This window comes from Carassius gibelio, chromosome A9 (assembly GCF_023724105.1).
Source record: "Carassius gibelio isolate Cgi1373 ecotype wild population from Czech Republic chromosome A9, carGib1.2-hapl.c, whole genome shotgun sequence".
NCBI lineage: Eukaryota > Metazoa > Chordata > Actinopteri > Cypriniformes > Cyprinidae > Carassius > Carassius gibelio.
The window spans coordinates 4,391,985-4,407,048 of record NC_068379.1 but is presented as its reverse complement, the minus strand read 5'-3'; the positions used below and the strand labels follow the sequence as shown (position 1 = coordinate 4,407,048).

Below are 15,064 nucleotides of genomic sequence, written 5' to 3'. Positions count from 1 at the left end.
CCAAAGTTATGAAAACTCTGCAACCTTGAACCGACCCTAAAGATAAACCAGGTGATGGATGGATTGGTTAAGAAACTCGCTGACTTCTTGCATAATGAAATCTAACTGCTTGCATAACCAGAAGAAAAACACCCTGAAAGCTAAAGAAAATAATTGTGTTTAATTATTTTCGTGGATTTTAAAGAGAAGAGACTGGATGTGTGGGTGTAGAAGAGAAGAAAGGAAAGTTTGTTCTAGTTCTAGACTATTTGTAGGGCTTGAATAAAACATGTTAGGCTAGTTCTATTAAAGGGTTAATTAAATCGGGAGGAGCCAAACTCCAGTTTAGTCCAGAAACGTGAATGTTACAAGAGTGAGCGCTTTACAATGAGTGTAATGTGTGAATGCTGCCATTAGGCCGAATTATTATTTAGGTTACACCATAGACTGTATAAAAAGGGTAACACATGGAAGATCGGGACGCTCGGCGTTGGAAGTAAACTGGCTCGTAGTGTTTGGAAACAGCTTGGACCACAAGAAGAAGCTCTCTTTTCCGTTATCGGTTGTTAAAATGGAGGGATTTGAAGGAGCCAGCAGCAGCAGCGAGAGTGTTTTAGATCTGTCCCGTCTGAATCTGAACAATAATAGTTTGGACTCGCTCAGCGAGAAACGACGGAAAGACACGAAGCAGCTTTACCTGTGCTACAACCGCATGACGGTTTTACCCGAGTCCATCTCTTTATTCTCGAACCTGGAGTTTCTCGACATCAGCAACAACGCGTTGTCAGTCATCAGCGAGGACATCACCCGACTGACCAAACTCAAAACCCTCATAGCCAAGAACAATCGCTTGAATGATTCCTCTCTGCCCAAAGACTTTGGCTCTCTGCAGCTGGAAGTGTTGAATTTGAGTGGGAACCGGTTTGAGGAGATGCCGAGCCAGTGTCTGCAGCTGCTGCGGCTCCAGTCTCTGTCTCTGGGAGGAAACAGACTGAAGAGCATCCCAGCAGAGATCGAGAGTCTCGCCAGGTAACGTCACGTCACGTTAACGTAAACACGCGAACATCTGCACGCACCGTTACTCTCAAAACACCGCGAGCAGATTTGAGGAGCTCACGCTACTCTGGAGGATTCCCATACAGCTGTCCTCACGTGTGATATGTCTGTTTGCTCGGTCTAATTAAAGTCTAAAGATTAACTTTCTGGGTCATTCCCGTTTAGTAGATCAGTGTCACTAATCGTATACTTCCTAATATGTTGAACGGAATAACAAATGTATAATTTTGTATAGGAATTATCTCAATTTCACTACCTTGAGAGGATATCGTCGTACCCGAATGTCAACTTTATTGTCTCGTAATGACGTCACGTCATAGGAAGTGACGTCATTTAAGGTGGGAAAGATGATTCAACACATGAAAACTTACATCTCTGTGATGGCAGTTGTTATTAGCTAAGTTACATGCAAGCCAATATGTTAGTAATCAGATTAATGGCTAAATTGGAAAATCCGATCCAACTGCCTTTGATACAAATACAATTTAGAGTGGATTGGGAGGGGAGGTGTAGATCTGATCAATAGGGAATTCAAAAACAAGCATTTAAGTGTTTGAATTTGACAATTTTTCCAATCTGTTTGAAAAATATCTTGTACTCATGTTCAGTGAGATGAAGTAGTTAACAAAGGTCCTGAGACATATGTCATCTTTCTTTTTAGAAATGTCTTCAAGAAGACAAAAGTGACAATTTTAGCTGTGGCTACATAGTTTTGCTCAGATTGGATTTATTCAGATTAACGAAACAGACTGAATGTGAACCTAACGTGTTAGGATTTATGTAGCAACTCTCTCACTGATCAATCTACTCAAACTTTATACTCAAACTTTATTTCTGTACTGTTGAGATGTATAAATTATCAAGTTATGATTGTCTGTTTCTGAGACACTTATAATTTAAATGTCTGAGTTTGACCGGAGCATGTATCTAAAATTACAGAGTTAGAAAGATACTGTAAAATAGGAATGCCTCTGCTGATGTGTAGTTTAACTGATGAATGATATTTCAATAGGGATTATTGTTTTTTTAATGAAAGTTGAGGGTTAATGTGTTATGGGAAAGCAGCTGTCCTGATGGACTCATGAAAGTCACAGCAGCTGATTACACAACATTCTGAAAAGTACATTAAGACGGAAATGAAGTCAGCATAAATTGCCCAATTTGTCTAAAAGTATGACAGGTAATCTTTTAAAATAATATGACTGACTTGTGATCAGTCATAGATAATTTATAGGACATACTTCTCTATTTAAACCAGAATATGACTCATCGTTCTTATTTAATTTATTAGGGCCTCAAATGATCTAATCTGGATGTTTGTCCTGTAATACATATGCTTTCTGTGCTGGACCACGGAAGTGCAAGATAATGACATTGCAGAGGAATGTGAAATAGGCCTGACACAATAGCATGACACGCACTGTGCGCATTTTTTTTTATCAGTAAATAACTGTGAATGTGACATGCTGTACTTCCGGCTGATGCAACTTCAGAAGGGTATGATCCAAAAGACAAGGCTGCCTCTTTCTCTGTTTCATACCTTGTGCTCTGAACAAAGTGCAATGTGTGCTGAAAAAGAGGACTTGTTGATCTCCCCTGTTCCCTTAATATATCAGTTTCTTTAGTCTTTCCGAGCTTTTTCTCAGCAGTTCTGTCAAAGTGCCAACTGAACAGTGTCCTGAACAGTCGGGACCCCCTCACATAAATATATCTGCACTAGGACCCATGAGATAAAGCCAATTTAAGTGCAGCTTAATCTGCTTCAGTTTGCTGTATTGGATATCTCTTATTCTCAATATATATAAATACTAAAAGTTTATTGTTTCACATTTTATTGTCTGTTTTTATTATCATTTTTATTATCATGTTTTCACCAGATGATCCAAGGTAATATGATATATAATAACAGACTAAGCTAGTAATATATTTTAAATCAGGCACTGAGTAGATTACATTAAATTAAACTATTAAATTATAATATCTTTTAACCAGAGAAACCATATAGCATAAAATAGCATAAGTAGTCTTAAAAATCATTTATAATGTTGGGATTTATCTCGAAGTTGGTTAGTTTGTTTAAAGGCTTAGGAGTGTTTACTAGTTAGCAGATGCATTTCTCTGTCTGACTTTTGTTTACCGAAGACCGAAGGTTCATTCTTGACTTTATCAGTATCATCTTATGCATATTAATAAACACCTTTTGAAATGTCAAGGAAATGGATTTCCCAGCAGTGGAGGATGATTATTATGGTACTTAATGAACTGATTGTGGCCAGACAAACATCATAGAGTCTGCATCTGTAGAATCTGAAGGACTCTGAAAACTGGAGCATTCAAAATTCAGCTTCGCCATCACAGGAATAAATTACATTTGAAAGTGTATTTAAGTATTAATCAGTTATGTGAAATTATGATTTTGCAATATTACTATTTTTGCTGTATTTTTGATCAAATAAATGCAGCCTTGGTAAGAATGAGCACTTTCTTTCTAGAACTGTTGAACGCTAGTGCTCTGATAATACAAATATCATCTGCTTATTTCGAAATACACTTGTAATGTCATGAGAGTGAAGTGTATCTTTTCGGCTAGCCACAGACAAGCCTCTGATTAGGGCTTTAGTTCAGCTTCTCACTGTTCATTGCACGGACAGTGAGAGTGAATAGGAAGCTCTCAGAGCGTCAGGATCAGTTTGTCACGTGCTGGAACCGTGAGTCTACTGAGGCCGACTTGGCTGCGAGCCATCCCATCATAAAGAGATGTGCCCTGTTGGCCCACATTACACACAGAGTTGGTCCTTTTCAAGAGATCTGGGCCTCTTTTCCCTTTGCTATCTCTGCCTGCTGTGATAATTGTAGAGACTAAGCTGAGATGGGTTGGCGAAAGCAATGAGGAATTGAGACAAAAATAAATGCCTATCTTCAGGGAGGACAACAAACGGACAAAGTGGCCCGTAGGCTAAAACAGTAGAAGATCTCTCACTCGCTCCTTTGCTCTCAGTCCTCCGTTCTTTTATAGAGGAAGAATTACTTTTCTTTAGGAAAAAGAAAAATGCTTCAGTAAAACTAAATCAGCTCTGATATTAATCACAACATTACACATTTGGATTTGAGGCAAACACGACAAAGGTACAAAACTATGCACTTAAAGGGTTAGTTCACCCGAGAATGAAAATTCGTCCATCTTTTACTCACCCTAAAACGTCCCTCACACGGGTGAATAAAGTCGCCCTGTAGCGAATCCATGCATTTTTGTAAGATAAATATCCAGATTTCAAACATAATATACACCTTTTTTCTCACTTCTGCTGACTGAGGGGAACCGGAAGGCCTGTAGGCGGATGTCGTAGTTCGTCAGCGCTGCGTGATTAGTGACAAACCTGGAGAGAGAACAAAACAAAACACCATTCACGATATAGAAGCACAAAATGAGGATTTGTAAAGAAAAATGTCTGTGGATTTCGATATAAGCCAACAGGAGACTTTGCTAAAGTAAGCCGATACATTTCCCAGAGGCGCGTGCAACACATACGTCTTCCATCTTCTGCCTGCATGTCTTCAGAAGTGAGAAAAAAATGTTTATTACATTTGAAATCTGGATATTGATATTACAAAAACACCTGGATTTGCTGAAGGAGGCCTTTATTCACCTTCTGGAGCCGTGTAAGGGACATTTTATTACAGATATGCACACTTTATTTCACGTCTTCTGAACTGTTGACAACAAACACCCACTTAACCCATTGAAAGGCTTGGAAGAGCGAGGACAATTTTTAATATAACTGAGATTGGATTATTCTGAAAGAAGAAAGACATATACACCTAGGACGCTTCGAGGGTGAATTTCTCGGGTTAAATAACCCTTTAAAGGGCACATAAGATGCCCATTTTCCACAAGGTGATATGATTCTTTCAGGTCTTCGTGAACTTTCTGTAACATACTTTAGTTAAAATTTCTCAGTGGTCGTCTAAAACAACATCTTTTTTTACCTGGTCAAAAACAGCTCTGTTTACAGCGAGTCTCTTTAAATGATAATGAGCTCCTGCTCACACAGCCCTCTCTTTCATGGGGCATGTCGACACAAGACACGTGAATTGGTCTTATTCAAGATTTCGCCCCTTAAAAACTAGTCATTCCATGTGTACATGTGTTGTCTAGATTAGATAGGAGGGTCTTTGTATAGTGTTTTGGTCAAAGGGGGTCTTTGGAGTCAAAAAGGTTGCTTTGATGTGCTAGTAATGATGAAACAAACACTAAAAGAACCCATGCTTTTTGACTGGATGAAAACCCACATTTATTGGTTTTAGATGCACATTTTGTTTTTAGGGTTTTAGAATGTATTACTTTGGTTTTTCCATGCCAGATTTCAATAGCAATTTTGCCACTATTTTGACTTCTGTTTTGTTTATCACATTTGTGGCGACGCTTCACATTCCTTCTTTTTCTCTCTATAGCTTAGAGCTGTTGTATCTGGGTGGGAACCAGATCTCCTCCATCCCTGCTGAACTAGCTAACTTACCCAGCCTCTGTTACCTAGTTCTGTGTGATAATCGCATCCAGAGCGTCCCACCTCAACTCAACAAGTAAGTCTGAGATGTGCTTGCTAGCAGAGTGTGCCTAATTTTCCTTCAGGCTGCACGGTTAGGTCAAAAAAAAAAAAAAAAAAGCATCAGTGTTATTATTGTTACCTGAAGCTAAAGCAAAAAGCTTACATTTCTGCTAGATATCATTTTGTTAAATTTGAAAAACTAAAATAAATTAAACTAAAAAAAAAAAAAAAAAAAAAAAACTAGACTTAAAAAAAGACAAAAAACAATGTCAAAATGAAAACAAATAATATATAATATAAATAAAAATAAATATATAATTAAATATAATTTAAATATTATTTAATATTATTAAATATAATATAAAAAATTATAATTTAATATAATTTAAAATATTTACAAACTATAAAAATATTAAAATAACAATGCAGCTCATATTGATTCTTCTTAGATATGACAAAAAGGATATTATATTAGGTATTTAATATATAATAAATATTATATATTATGTATTACTATTCTGCGATATATTACAGTACTTAGTAGTAGTAGTTGTTATAATAGTATTAGTAATAATAATTAAATATGTCAAATGTTGTTTGCCTCCCAGGCTCCATTCCCTGCGCTCTCTTAGTCTGCATAATAACCTGCTGACGTATCTTCCGAGAGAGATCCTGAGCCTGGTGCATCTTCAGGAGCTCAGTCTCAGAGGCAATCCCTTGGTCGTACGCTTCATCAAGGACATGACCTACGACCCCCCGTCACTGCTGGAGCTGGCTGGCCGGACCGTCAAGAGCAAGAACCTTGCATACTCTCACAAAGACCTCCCGAGCCATCTAGTCAACTACCTAGACATGGCCAGCAAGTGTCCCAACCCCAAGTGTGCAGGTGAGAGGAGAAACATGAGATAAAGACAAGTTTATATGTGTAGATATAGATAGAAATGTATAGATTGAAGTTATTGCTATAGCACTTTTCACAATATGTATTGTGTACAGAAAATGCTGGCTTCAGTGTCAAACTTAGGTTGTATTCTGCTTGTTATCAGCTAGAGATGAATCAAAGTGATGTCAATATGGCGTATAAGATAATCTATATCATGTGGTTAGTTAACATAAGTGTATTTAGTTATGGAGATATAACCTGCTAAGCAGCGATTGCAGCTTATGCTTTTAATGATTGCAATTAAGGAAGGATACAGTTTTGTATGTAGATCATATATAGAATAATGTGCTCTCCATTGATAGTTCACCCAAAAATGAAAACTCCACAGCTGTATGCCTTTCATTCATCTACTGAATATGATTTACAAGTGTTTTAGTATTGCATATTACATTGCATATTTTCTCCGTCCTTAGAAAGTCTAGGCAACCAACATTTTCAAGCTTTACAAAGTTCATAACGAGATTGTAAAAGTAATCCACGTGAATTGAGCGGAGCCAGGTCTTCTGAAGGTGCACGATTGACTTTAATCACATTTATACCGTGATCAACACACATACATAAGGTGCGGTCACGTTTAACATCATTCGGGGAATATTTCGGGGGTGAAAGCAGTTATTTCCGTAGGAATCGTCATAACGAAATGTTTCCAAACATAGATTTTGTAGTTCAGGTTGCTCACAAGTTGGATTCATTGCAATGATCAATAGAAATCTACTTTGTTTGAAAGTGAACGCAGCATGTAGAGCAAGTCAGATATATGTACTTAAACTATTTGATTGATTTGGGTATGGTAGCTTACAGGAGGCGTTTCTCAATGTCAAGGATACTTCCTTGGTAGGACTGATCCTTCCAAGTCACTTCCTTCAGAGGCTAGGTGAGACTCCTCTTTAGCATTCGGAGAACACGTAAATGGAACAGACTAGCAAGTGCACGTAATTGCGTCATTACGTCAGTGAAAAGGTCCGTTTGAATAATGTTGTGAATTGTATCATTAAATTACTTTGGACAACTTAACTAGTTATTTATAAAAGAAATGCCGTTGACGCAACCGATTGTTAAATGACAGGTGCGGTTCAGTTAACCGTTTGTATTTGTATAATTTACAATATCAATACGGTAGTAATTTGTACTGGCATTTAAACGTCAAACTTTACTATTTACTACAGTTATAACAAATGTTTGGTAACGTAAATAAAAAACGTTAACGCTCCGACTACGTTAACGTTCGACATTTTTGAATTTTTGAACTAACGTTAGATAGCAAAGCTGTGCGCATAGGATTGTGGGTGATTTGAGAGCGCGAAGAGTGCAAAGGATACACATATGCATCCTTTCCTGTGTATGCCATATTCTTCGAACGAAGGACTCAGTCCTTGGTTGAAATTCCGAGGATCCTCGACATTGGAACAATCCTTTGACGGATGTCGATGACGTAGCATCCTCGAAATACGGGCTTCCGAGGATCCTTCCTTGAGATTGAGAAACTCCTAGTGTCGTTACAAAATAAACAAATACATTTTTGCTTCAGTGGAGGAACAGATAACTCTTAGGTTTCATTAGAAATATTGTAATATGTGTTTCAAAGATGCACAAAAGTCTGGGTATGGAATGACACGAGGGCGAGTGATATAGTATAGCTGTGGCCCAGTCTCTGTCTTTATCATTATAGTTAATGGCTCTTAACCTTGTTTTATCTCACCACCTCATTCCCAGGCGTTTACTTCGACTCATGCGTTCGTCACATCAAGTTTGTGGATTTCTGCGGGAAGTATCGCCTGCCCTTGATGCACTACCTGTGCTCCCCAGAATGCACCTCTCCCTGCAGCTCCAACCCTCAGAGCGACGCAGACTCAGACGAAGACAACAGCGTGCCTGCCGATCGCCTTCAGAGAGTGCTGCTGGGATAACCTCGCTCACCCCGCGCACGTCGTCTCCTCTCTCTCACTTATCAGGAAGAACTTTGAACTTTACAGCCAGCTGGCTTGAAAACCTCTCCGCTGAAGCCAAATCTTATTGCCAAGCGATTGAGCAAGTGGCATTCTGGGAAAGACATCTGCAGATAGTTTCTCATACAAAGGCCTTGCTTTGCAAAGGCTAAATCAAAAACACTGGTGGTTCAGAATAGTTGTTAGTTATATTAACTAAGTTGCCTTTTTATATCACTCTATTTAGCTCTTGCACTTTTATAATACATAATAGAATCCACAGTTTAGGTACGTGTATATCGTTTGCTTGGCAATATGTTGCTTTGTCTCTCACTATACAAAGATTTACTGTGAATTAATTAAAAATAAACATTGAGAACACTTGGTTTTCTTCGTGTTTGTAACTGCGTGGCCTGCAGCGCTGTAAAACCAGGGCTACATCTTCAAAAACATGCATTTATGTCTGTAAAAGTTCTTGTTTTATTTTATAATTTTCGGACACCCTGCGGTTTCATTCAAAAACACGGGTAGTATCTGAGATAAAGAGTGACAAAGGTCACCAGTCACTTAGTTTTGAAGGTTAATTCTTTATTGTGCATCAATATAAACTATGTGATGTTGTTACAGAGCCAGTGGACACATTTACAAAGTGTTTCTGCCATTTCTTTTTAAACTGAACTGTTTTCTTCTAACACTTCCTGTTTTATAAACTCACTCACTTCCTTTAGTTTCTCCACATGTGGCCGTGTACACTTTTTAGGCTTTACCAATATTGATTATGCAAATAACTAATGCAATCGCAGAGTTTTAAAATTATCAATATTATTAAACATATCTAAATAATCTTTTCTGATAATTTCTGTATATCAGTGACAAGATCGAATGTATTTTATTTAAGATGATGAAGGCAGATTTGGATTGCATTCACTCTAATGGTTTATAAACATGTATTTGCACTTCTAATGTAGAGTACTATAAATAAATAATAATAATAATAATTTGTGTGTGGCTCACTTTTTTTTTCAAATGAATGTTTCATGTTTTTCTGAATGGATTATTCAGACTCTTAAGTGTTAATGAAAGACACTATTCTTCTCCCCACTTCACTTTTTTTTTTTCCATCAACATTTCAATATTTTCCACTCAAATGCTGAAATGATTTCTGCAATGCATGTAGACTTAACAATCTAACAATACAACGTTTCATGCTGTACTCGATTTGGCACAGAAATGTGAGGTTTAACACTGCAAAAGCTTATAAATTAATGTGAAACATACCTTTACCCAGTATGAAAAGCCATATTAATTTCCCCCCAAATTTTAGTTAAATAGTGGGCATGATTTAACTAAACTAAACAAGGGAACAAATTAGTACAACATAAGTAACTAAACTACAATTAACTAACCACAGTTTAATTAAAAAGATGGGTTACATTAATAAAACATGGGAATACATTAATCATGACATGAGAATTAATACTTCATTTGATGCCAAGAAACCTAGTTCTCCTTTTGCATGTTTTATATAAAATCATCCTCCAATCTCTTAATGCATATACTTTCCACTGAGATAATAATGTGGTTCCATTGCTTAGCTAACGTTTTGCAAATGTTTGTGATGCCTGCACTTCTCTGAGCATATTCAGCGTGATTACCTGTTGCTTCTGTAATCTCGAAGTTCTGTGTAAAACATGTCACATTCAAGGTATCATTGAAATTTAAATGTGTTTTAGTTGGCAGGATGGATTCCCCTCCGAATCCATTAGCCAGACGCTTGTCGGTTCAGATGGTCAGCGAGAGATTCAGCGTTTGGCCACTGAACATACAGGACTGAGTTCATGCATTTGCACATGAAAGCCATCTCATCACTCCCACTGAATACAGAGGGGCTTTCTTTTCACCTCCCAAATTCTAAGTTTTATTCTTTACAGGACACTCTTTCTTTGAAGGAGAAAGACCTAGTAACACAAATTGATGCCACTCTTTTTTCACTTTATTCTGTCCTGCTTTCACTCTCTGTGAGGTTTGTCCAATCTTCGATGGGTTTTGAGGGACAGATGTGTTATTTGTCCTGCCGTTTGTTTGACCACTTTTTAAACACTTGTTAAGGAGCTCAAAGCCCCCCGGCCCCCTACTGACAGCACATTGAGTGTCTCTCCTCACTTCAGTGCACCTCAATACATCTACTGTTGGGAGTCCTGAGATCTCGCTTTCTCATAGCTTGAACATTTGCTTAATGCTCAAATTTGATAAATCGTTGTTTTCACATCATTTATCTCTCTTCTGTTATTTATTACCTTGAGAGCAAACAATTCATATTCATAGTGGAGTTCAGAAAAGCCTTTAAAGTCTTGCTACTAGTTTAGAGAATAAATATCTATTAACTAGAACAGGGGTTCCTAAACTTTTTATAACCATATATTTTGAGACATATAATCTTAAGGCCTACCAAAAATTATAGAGATGTATTTTGGGTACCCTTACGAAAAAGTAATATAGTTCAAGTTTATTTTACTAAGTATACTTAAGTAAAGTTCAAGTATAGTTTTAAGTATACTTTATGTAGCAAGTATACAACTATCACAGTTCTAGTAGTATACTTGTAAATATACTGTTTCAGTACTCCTTGGGACTAAATTGGCCCACATTCTAGTATATAAAAGTATACTTTTAAGTATATTTTATGTGTAACAGTAGCAAACTTTGAGTACAGAACTAGTTTACCTCTAAGTTTGTGGCTTGTACTGCAATTATACTAAAAGTGAACTTATAGGTTTATTGATAGTTAAATAATGAAATACTTTGTACACTTTGAAGTAGGGATGCACGATATTGGATTTTGGCCGATATTCGATATGCCGATATTTTCAAAATAATTTTGTCCGATGCCGATACCGATACCGATATATATGAACATTTTCGCCTGATATATTTAAACTTCAATTTTACTGAAGAGAAATCCATGTATCTTTTCTGTACTGATTCTACCATAAATGTATTATTTTACAAATGTAGACAGACATTCACACCTGAAAAACAGGTCAATTATTTCACTTGGAGAATATCGGTTTGCCTCATCGGCAGAAATATTCATACCGGCCGATACCGATGATGGTCATTTTAAGCTTTTATCGGCCGATACCGATGTTGTGCCGATATTATCGTGCATCCCTACTTTGAAGTATAGTCTCAGTAAACTACTAGTTCAGTAGTTTTATACTGCAAGTATACTCATACGTCTCAAATATATTTAGAATTTCTGTAAGTAAAAGTAAAGTATACTTTTAAGTATATTTCCGAGGAGTACATAAAAAGTAAACTAAAAGCATACTTTCCTATTTCTGGTTTAAAAGAAGTATACTAATAGCACTTCATTTTCAAAAGGGTAGGCTTGCTGAGCATCAATGCAATACCATTTGACCATTGAATATATTATTATTTCTTGCCATTTTAATTTTATATTTTTCACTTTGTAGTTAACATCTCACAAGTTTCTACATTCCAATTTGTTCTTCCATTCTCAGAATTTCTTGCAATTTCTTGAAATTCTGAACTTTTTTTTTCACTTCCCAGTGTCTCAAAACTTAAATGCATGGCAGTGGCATGTTTTTGTCCCTGAACTGTCTCTTTAAAGCATGACACTATGTAATTAATTTAATTTTCTGTGTGCAAAATCGATCTGATTATCCTAAGTCAGGTTTCTGAGGGCGGTAAATAATCGGTATCAGATGTGTTGATTAAAGGTCAAAGCTGTACAAAAAAAAATCCTCACAATTAATGAAACATTCACCGAGCTTTGTAATACACACATAACACCCTGAACACATCATATAGCCTATGTGTGAAGCCTGACCACAGGAATGTGCAAGCAGACAGCTGTGTGGCTGTCTGAGCTTTAGTCTTCACGTCATGAGGGATACTGCATCAACTAAAGCTTCATCCTACAATTAAACCATTCAGAATCCTACTCTTACCAATTCATACTTACAACAAATCCTGTGGAACTACAATATGAGTGTGTGGCTGATTTGAAAACAGAAATGGAAACATGTGTAAAGTTAATTAAGCAATGGCTGAGGATGAGTTAGGAGTTAGCGTGTGTGCATATGGCAGTACAGCTGCAATTACCTGGAACCTGAGATGCATGAAAGTCACCAGGATGAAACTGAAGCTTTCACGTTTAAATGGCTGTAAGTTGAGAGCTGTGAACAAAGTTTAGCATTGAATGTCCAGAACTCACTCTACAGAGAATGTGCTGTTGTCGCGTGCATAGGACAGATCCTTATTCTGGAATAACAGTCTTTAAACATGTCTAGAATATGACCCACATTCACACAGCGGCGTATGAGAGTCCATAACCTGTTATTTTGGGCAGGGCTGCCTGCCACAGGAGGTGAGTAAGACCTGTGCCATGACTAGAGTGGGTGGCTGGAATGAGGAACTGGGTTTTTAGGATTATTCTGTGGTTTTTATTGCCTTTTTATGACTTACCAAGGTGAGTGTTGTCATCGTGTGTACAGTCACCGGTGATTTATTTGTGTATACAAGTTACATCTTGAAATCCAGCTCAGCCATAAAGATAACTGCAGTGCTGTAAAATAACTTTTGGTCAGGTCAAGGAGAATCATTATTCTCTAATATAAAAAGTAACCTTCAACGTGGAGATATCAAACAGAGACTGCAATTAGGTCAATGCAAAGTTTTTATGACTTACACATTTCTCTAGAAAAACAACAACAGTGAGGAACACAGTGGTGAATTTCATTTACTCTTCCATGATGCTTAACCATCTTTTTTGATGGAGTTTTTGAAAATAATTACAGACCAATTCATTAAGGAATGATTCGGAAGGCATTGTAGTTCGAAAAGAACTATTGGCTCAACCCTCAAAACATGACTCATAAGCAACTTTTACACAATAAAAGAGCAATATTTAGCCAATTATAATTTTAACATTTTACTGAAATATTTCCAAGTTTTCAGAGACTGTGGGAATCACGTAAATCCACCTATTAAGTGCAAATGTTCTATGTTCAATTTTAGATTTTTTAGTGTTTTTTAATTTTTTTATGGAAAGTGTGGGTTGTATGCTGGTGTTTTATAGCACAAGGTTTTTCTGAATTTGTGCACTCATCATTGGCCATATGCTGTTGTTATTGGGCATATTGGTTGAACACAATCTCCTCTTTTTCTTTCTTCGTCTACTGTTGCCTCATGTGGATGAAAGATTTAGCAGGTCTTTGCAACATGAGCCTGGAGGCATTGCATCTGCCCCGAGGTTAACCAGGTTCACACTCATTCAGAGGAAGAGCCTTTACAGTTCCAGAGCCTCCAGTAGTAGGAAAGAAATATCTTTATACCATTTAATATTTGCAAACTATTTGATGCCAACCATAGTTGGATTGCAAATGAAGTATGTTTAATTTAAATTATTTAAATAAGGCGTACAATTTAAATATTGTGCCCATTTTGATTTTGCTTTTAAAGTTTTAACCTTATTTCTGGCGTCTGTGTATGAACTGACCGAGTGCGACAGCGACATCTTCTGGTGAAAAGCACAACTGACGCTGACACAAATATAGGCCAAAGAGTTACATTTTCTTCTACACAATAAACAACTTGCATTGCACGTGATATTTTCATTTGCAGCACTGTGTCATGGAACATATAATAACGATACTCGATCTTCACTGAATAACTATATTCACTGTACATTCAGTTTGACTAAAGAAACAAAGCTGCTGATTTTTTTTGTCGTTCTTTTCCAAGGAAAAGCTAACCGCATGCCCAGACTCCCACAGTAAGAAGACTTCGTATCTGCCGCGTTATTATTATTATTTTTTTTATGGTTTATTAATTCAAAGCCACAAGAACATGAGGTTTTACATATTCACTAGATCAAATTAGCATTACCTGCCAAAGATAGAAAAAAGAGAGACAGAAAAAAAAGAAAAAAAGAATTACATACATTCCAATGATTTCGGAGCATTATGATTTTTTTTTTTTTTTTTTTTTTTTTTTTTTGTTCCAAGAGATTAGGATATAATTTAAAGTCGTTTATAAAATTGTGCAATTTTATAATATGTTGTTCTTTACAATTCAATTACAATTTCTGTTAATATAGAATTCCAAATCCTTCTAAAATAATCTTGAGTAAATACAAATATAACATTAAGCTTAAATATTTCCAAAACATCCTTAGCAGGATAAATTCTATGAAATATTTTGTAAGACACTTCCTTCATTTTGTTATTGAGACAAAACTTATTTGGCAGTTTCCATGCTTGAACCCAAGAGAAATTACCAAATAAAGAAAACCCCCCCAAAAAAAAAAAAAAAAAAAAATCTTGCTGCAGGTAAGGACACAGAACAAAGAGCATTCCTTATAATCTTGTTTTAAAACATCAGTATTTTCAATGAAAATATTTCCACAAAGATTAATTCTGACTTCTAAGTTACAGTTAAAAGTTTTTTTTTTTTTTTTTTTAAAGTAACATAACACTCTTTGGAATTGCATCAAAAAAAAAAAAAAAAAAGGCAAATTCTCTTGGTTTAACTTGTAATTGGAATTTCTGAAGAAATTCAGAATACGACAACAAGTACCCATGGGAATG

General features: G+C 36.4%; 1 protein-coding gene across 1 annotated transcript; it reads left to right on the top strand.

The window, feature by feature from the left end:
- Positions 1-297: 297 nt before the first annotated feature.
- On the top strand, positions 298-9,448 carry LOC128019478 (leucine-rich repeat-containing protein 58-like). Its single transcript, XM_052605478.1, has 4 exons — positions 298-1,008; positions 5,488-5,616; positions 6,191-6,468; positions 8,239-9,448. The coding sequence occupies exons 1-4, from the start codon at positions 551-553 to the stop codon at positions 8,430-8,432; spliced, it is 1,059 nt and encodes a 352-aa protein (XP_052461438.1). The 5' UTR covers positions 298-550; the 3' UTR covers positions 8,433-9,448.
- Positions 9,449-15,064: the final 5,616 nt, after the last annotated feature.

Coding starts and splice junctions, on each gene's coding strand:
- LOC128019478 (XM_052605478.1), top strand. CDS start 551: ATGGAGGGATTTGAAGGAGCCAGCAGCAGCAGCGAGAGTGTTTTAGAT. Junction 1,009..5,487: donor GAGATCGAGAGTCTCGCCAG/GTAACGTCACGT, acceptor TTCTCTCTATAG/CTTAGAGCTGTTGTATCTGG. Junction 5,617..6,190: donor GTCCCACCTCAACTCAACAA/GTAAGTCTGAGA, acceptor TTTGCCTCCCAG/GCTCCATTCCCTGCGCTCTC.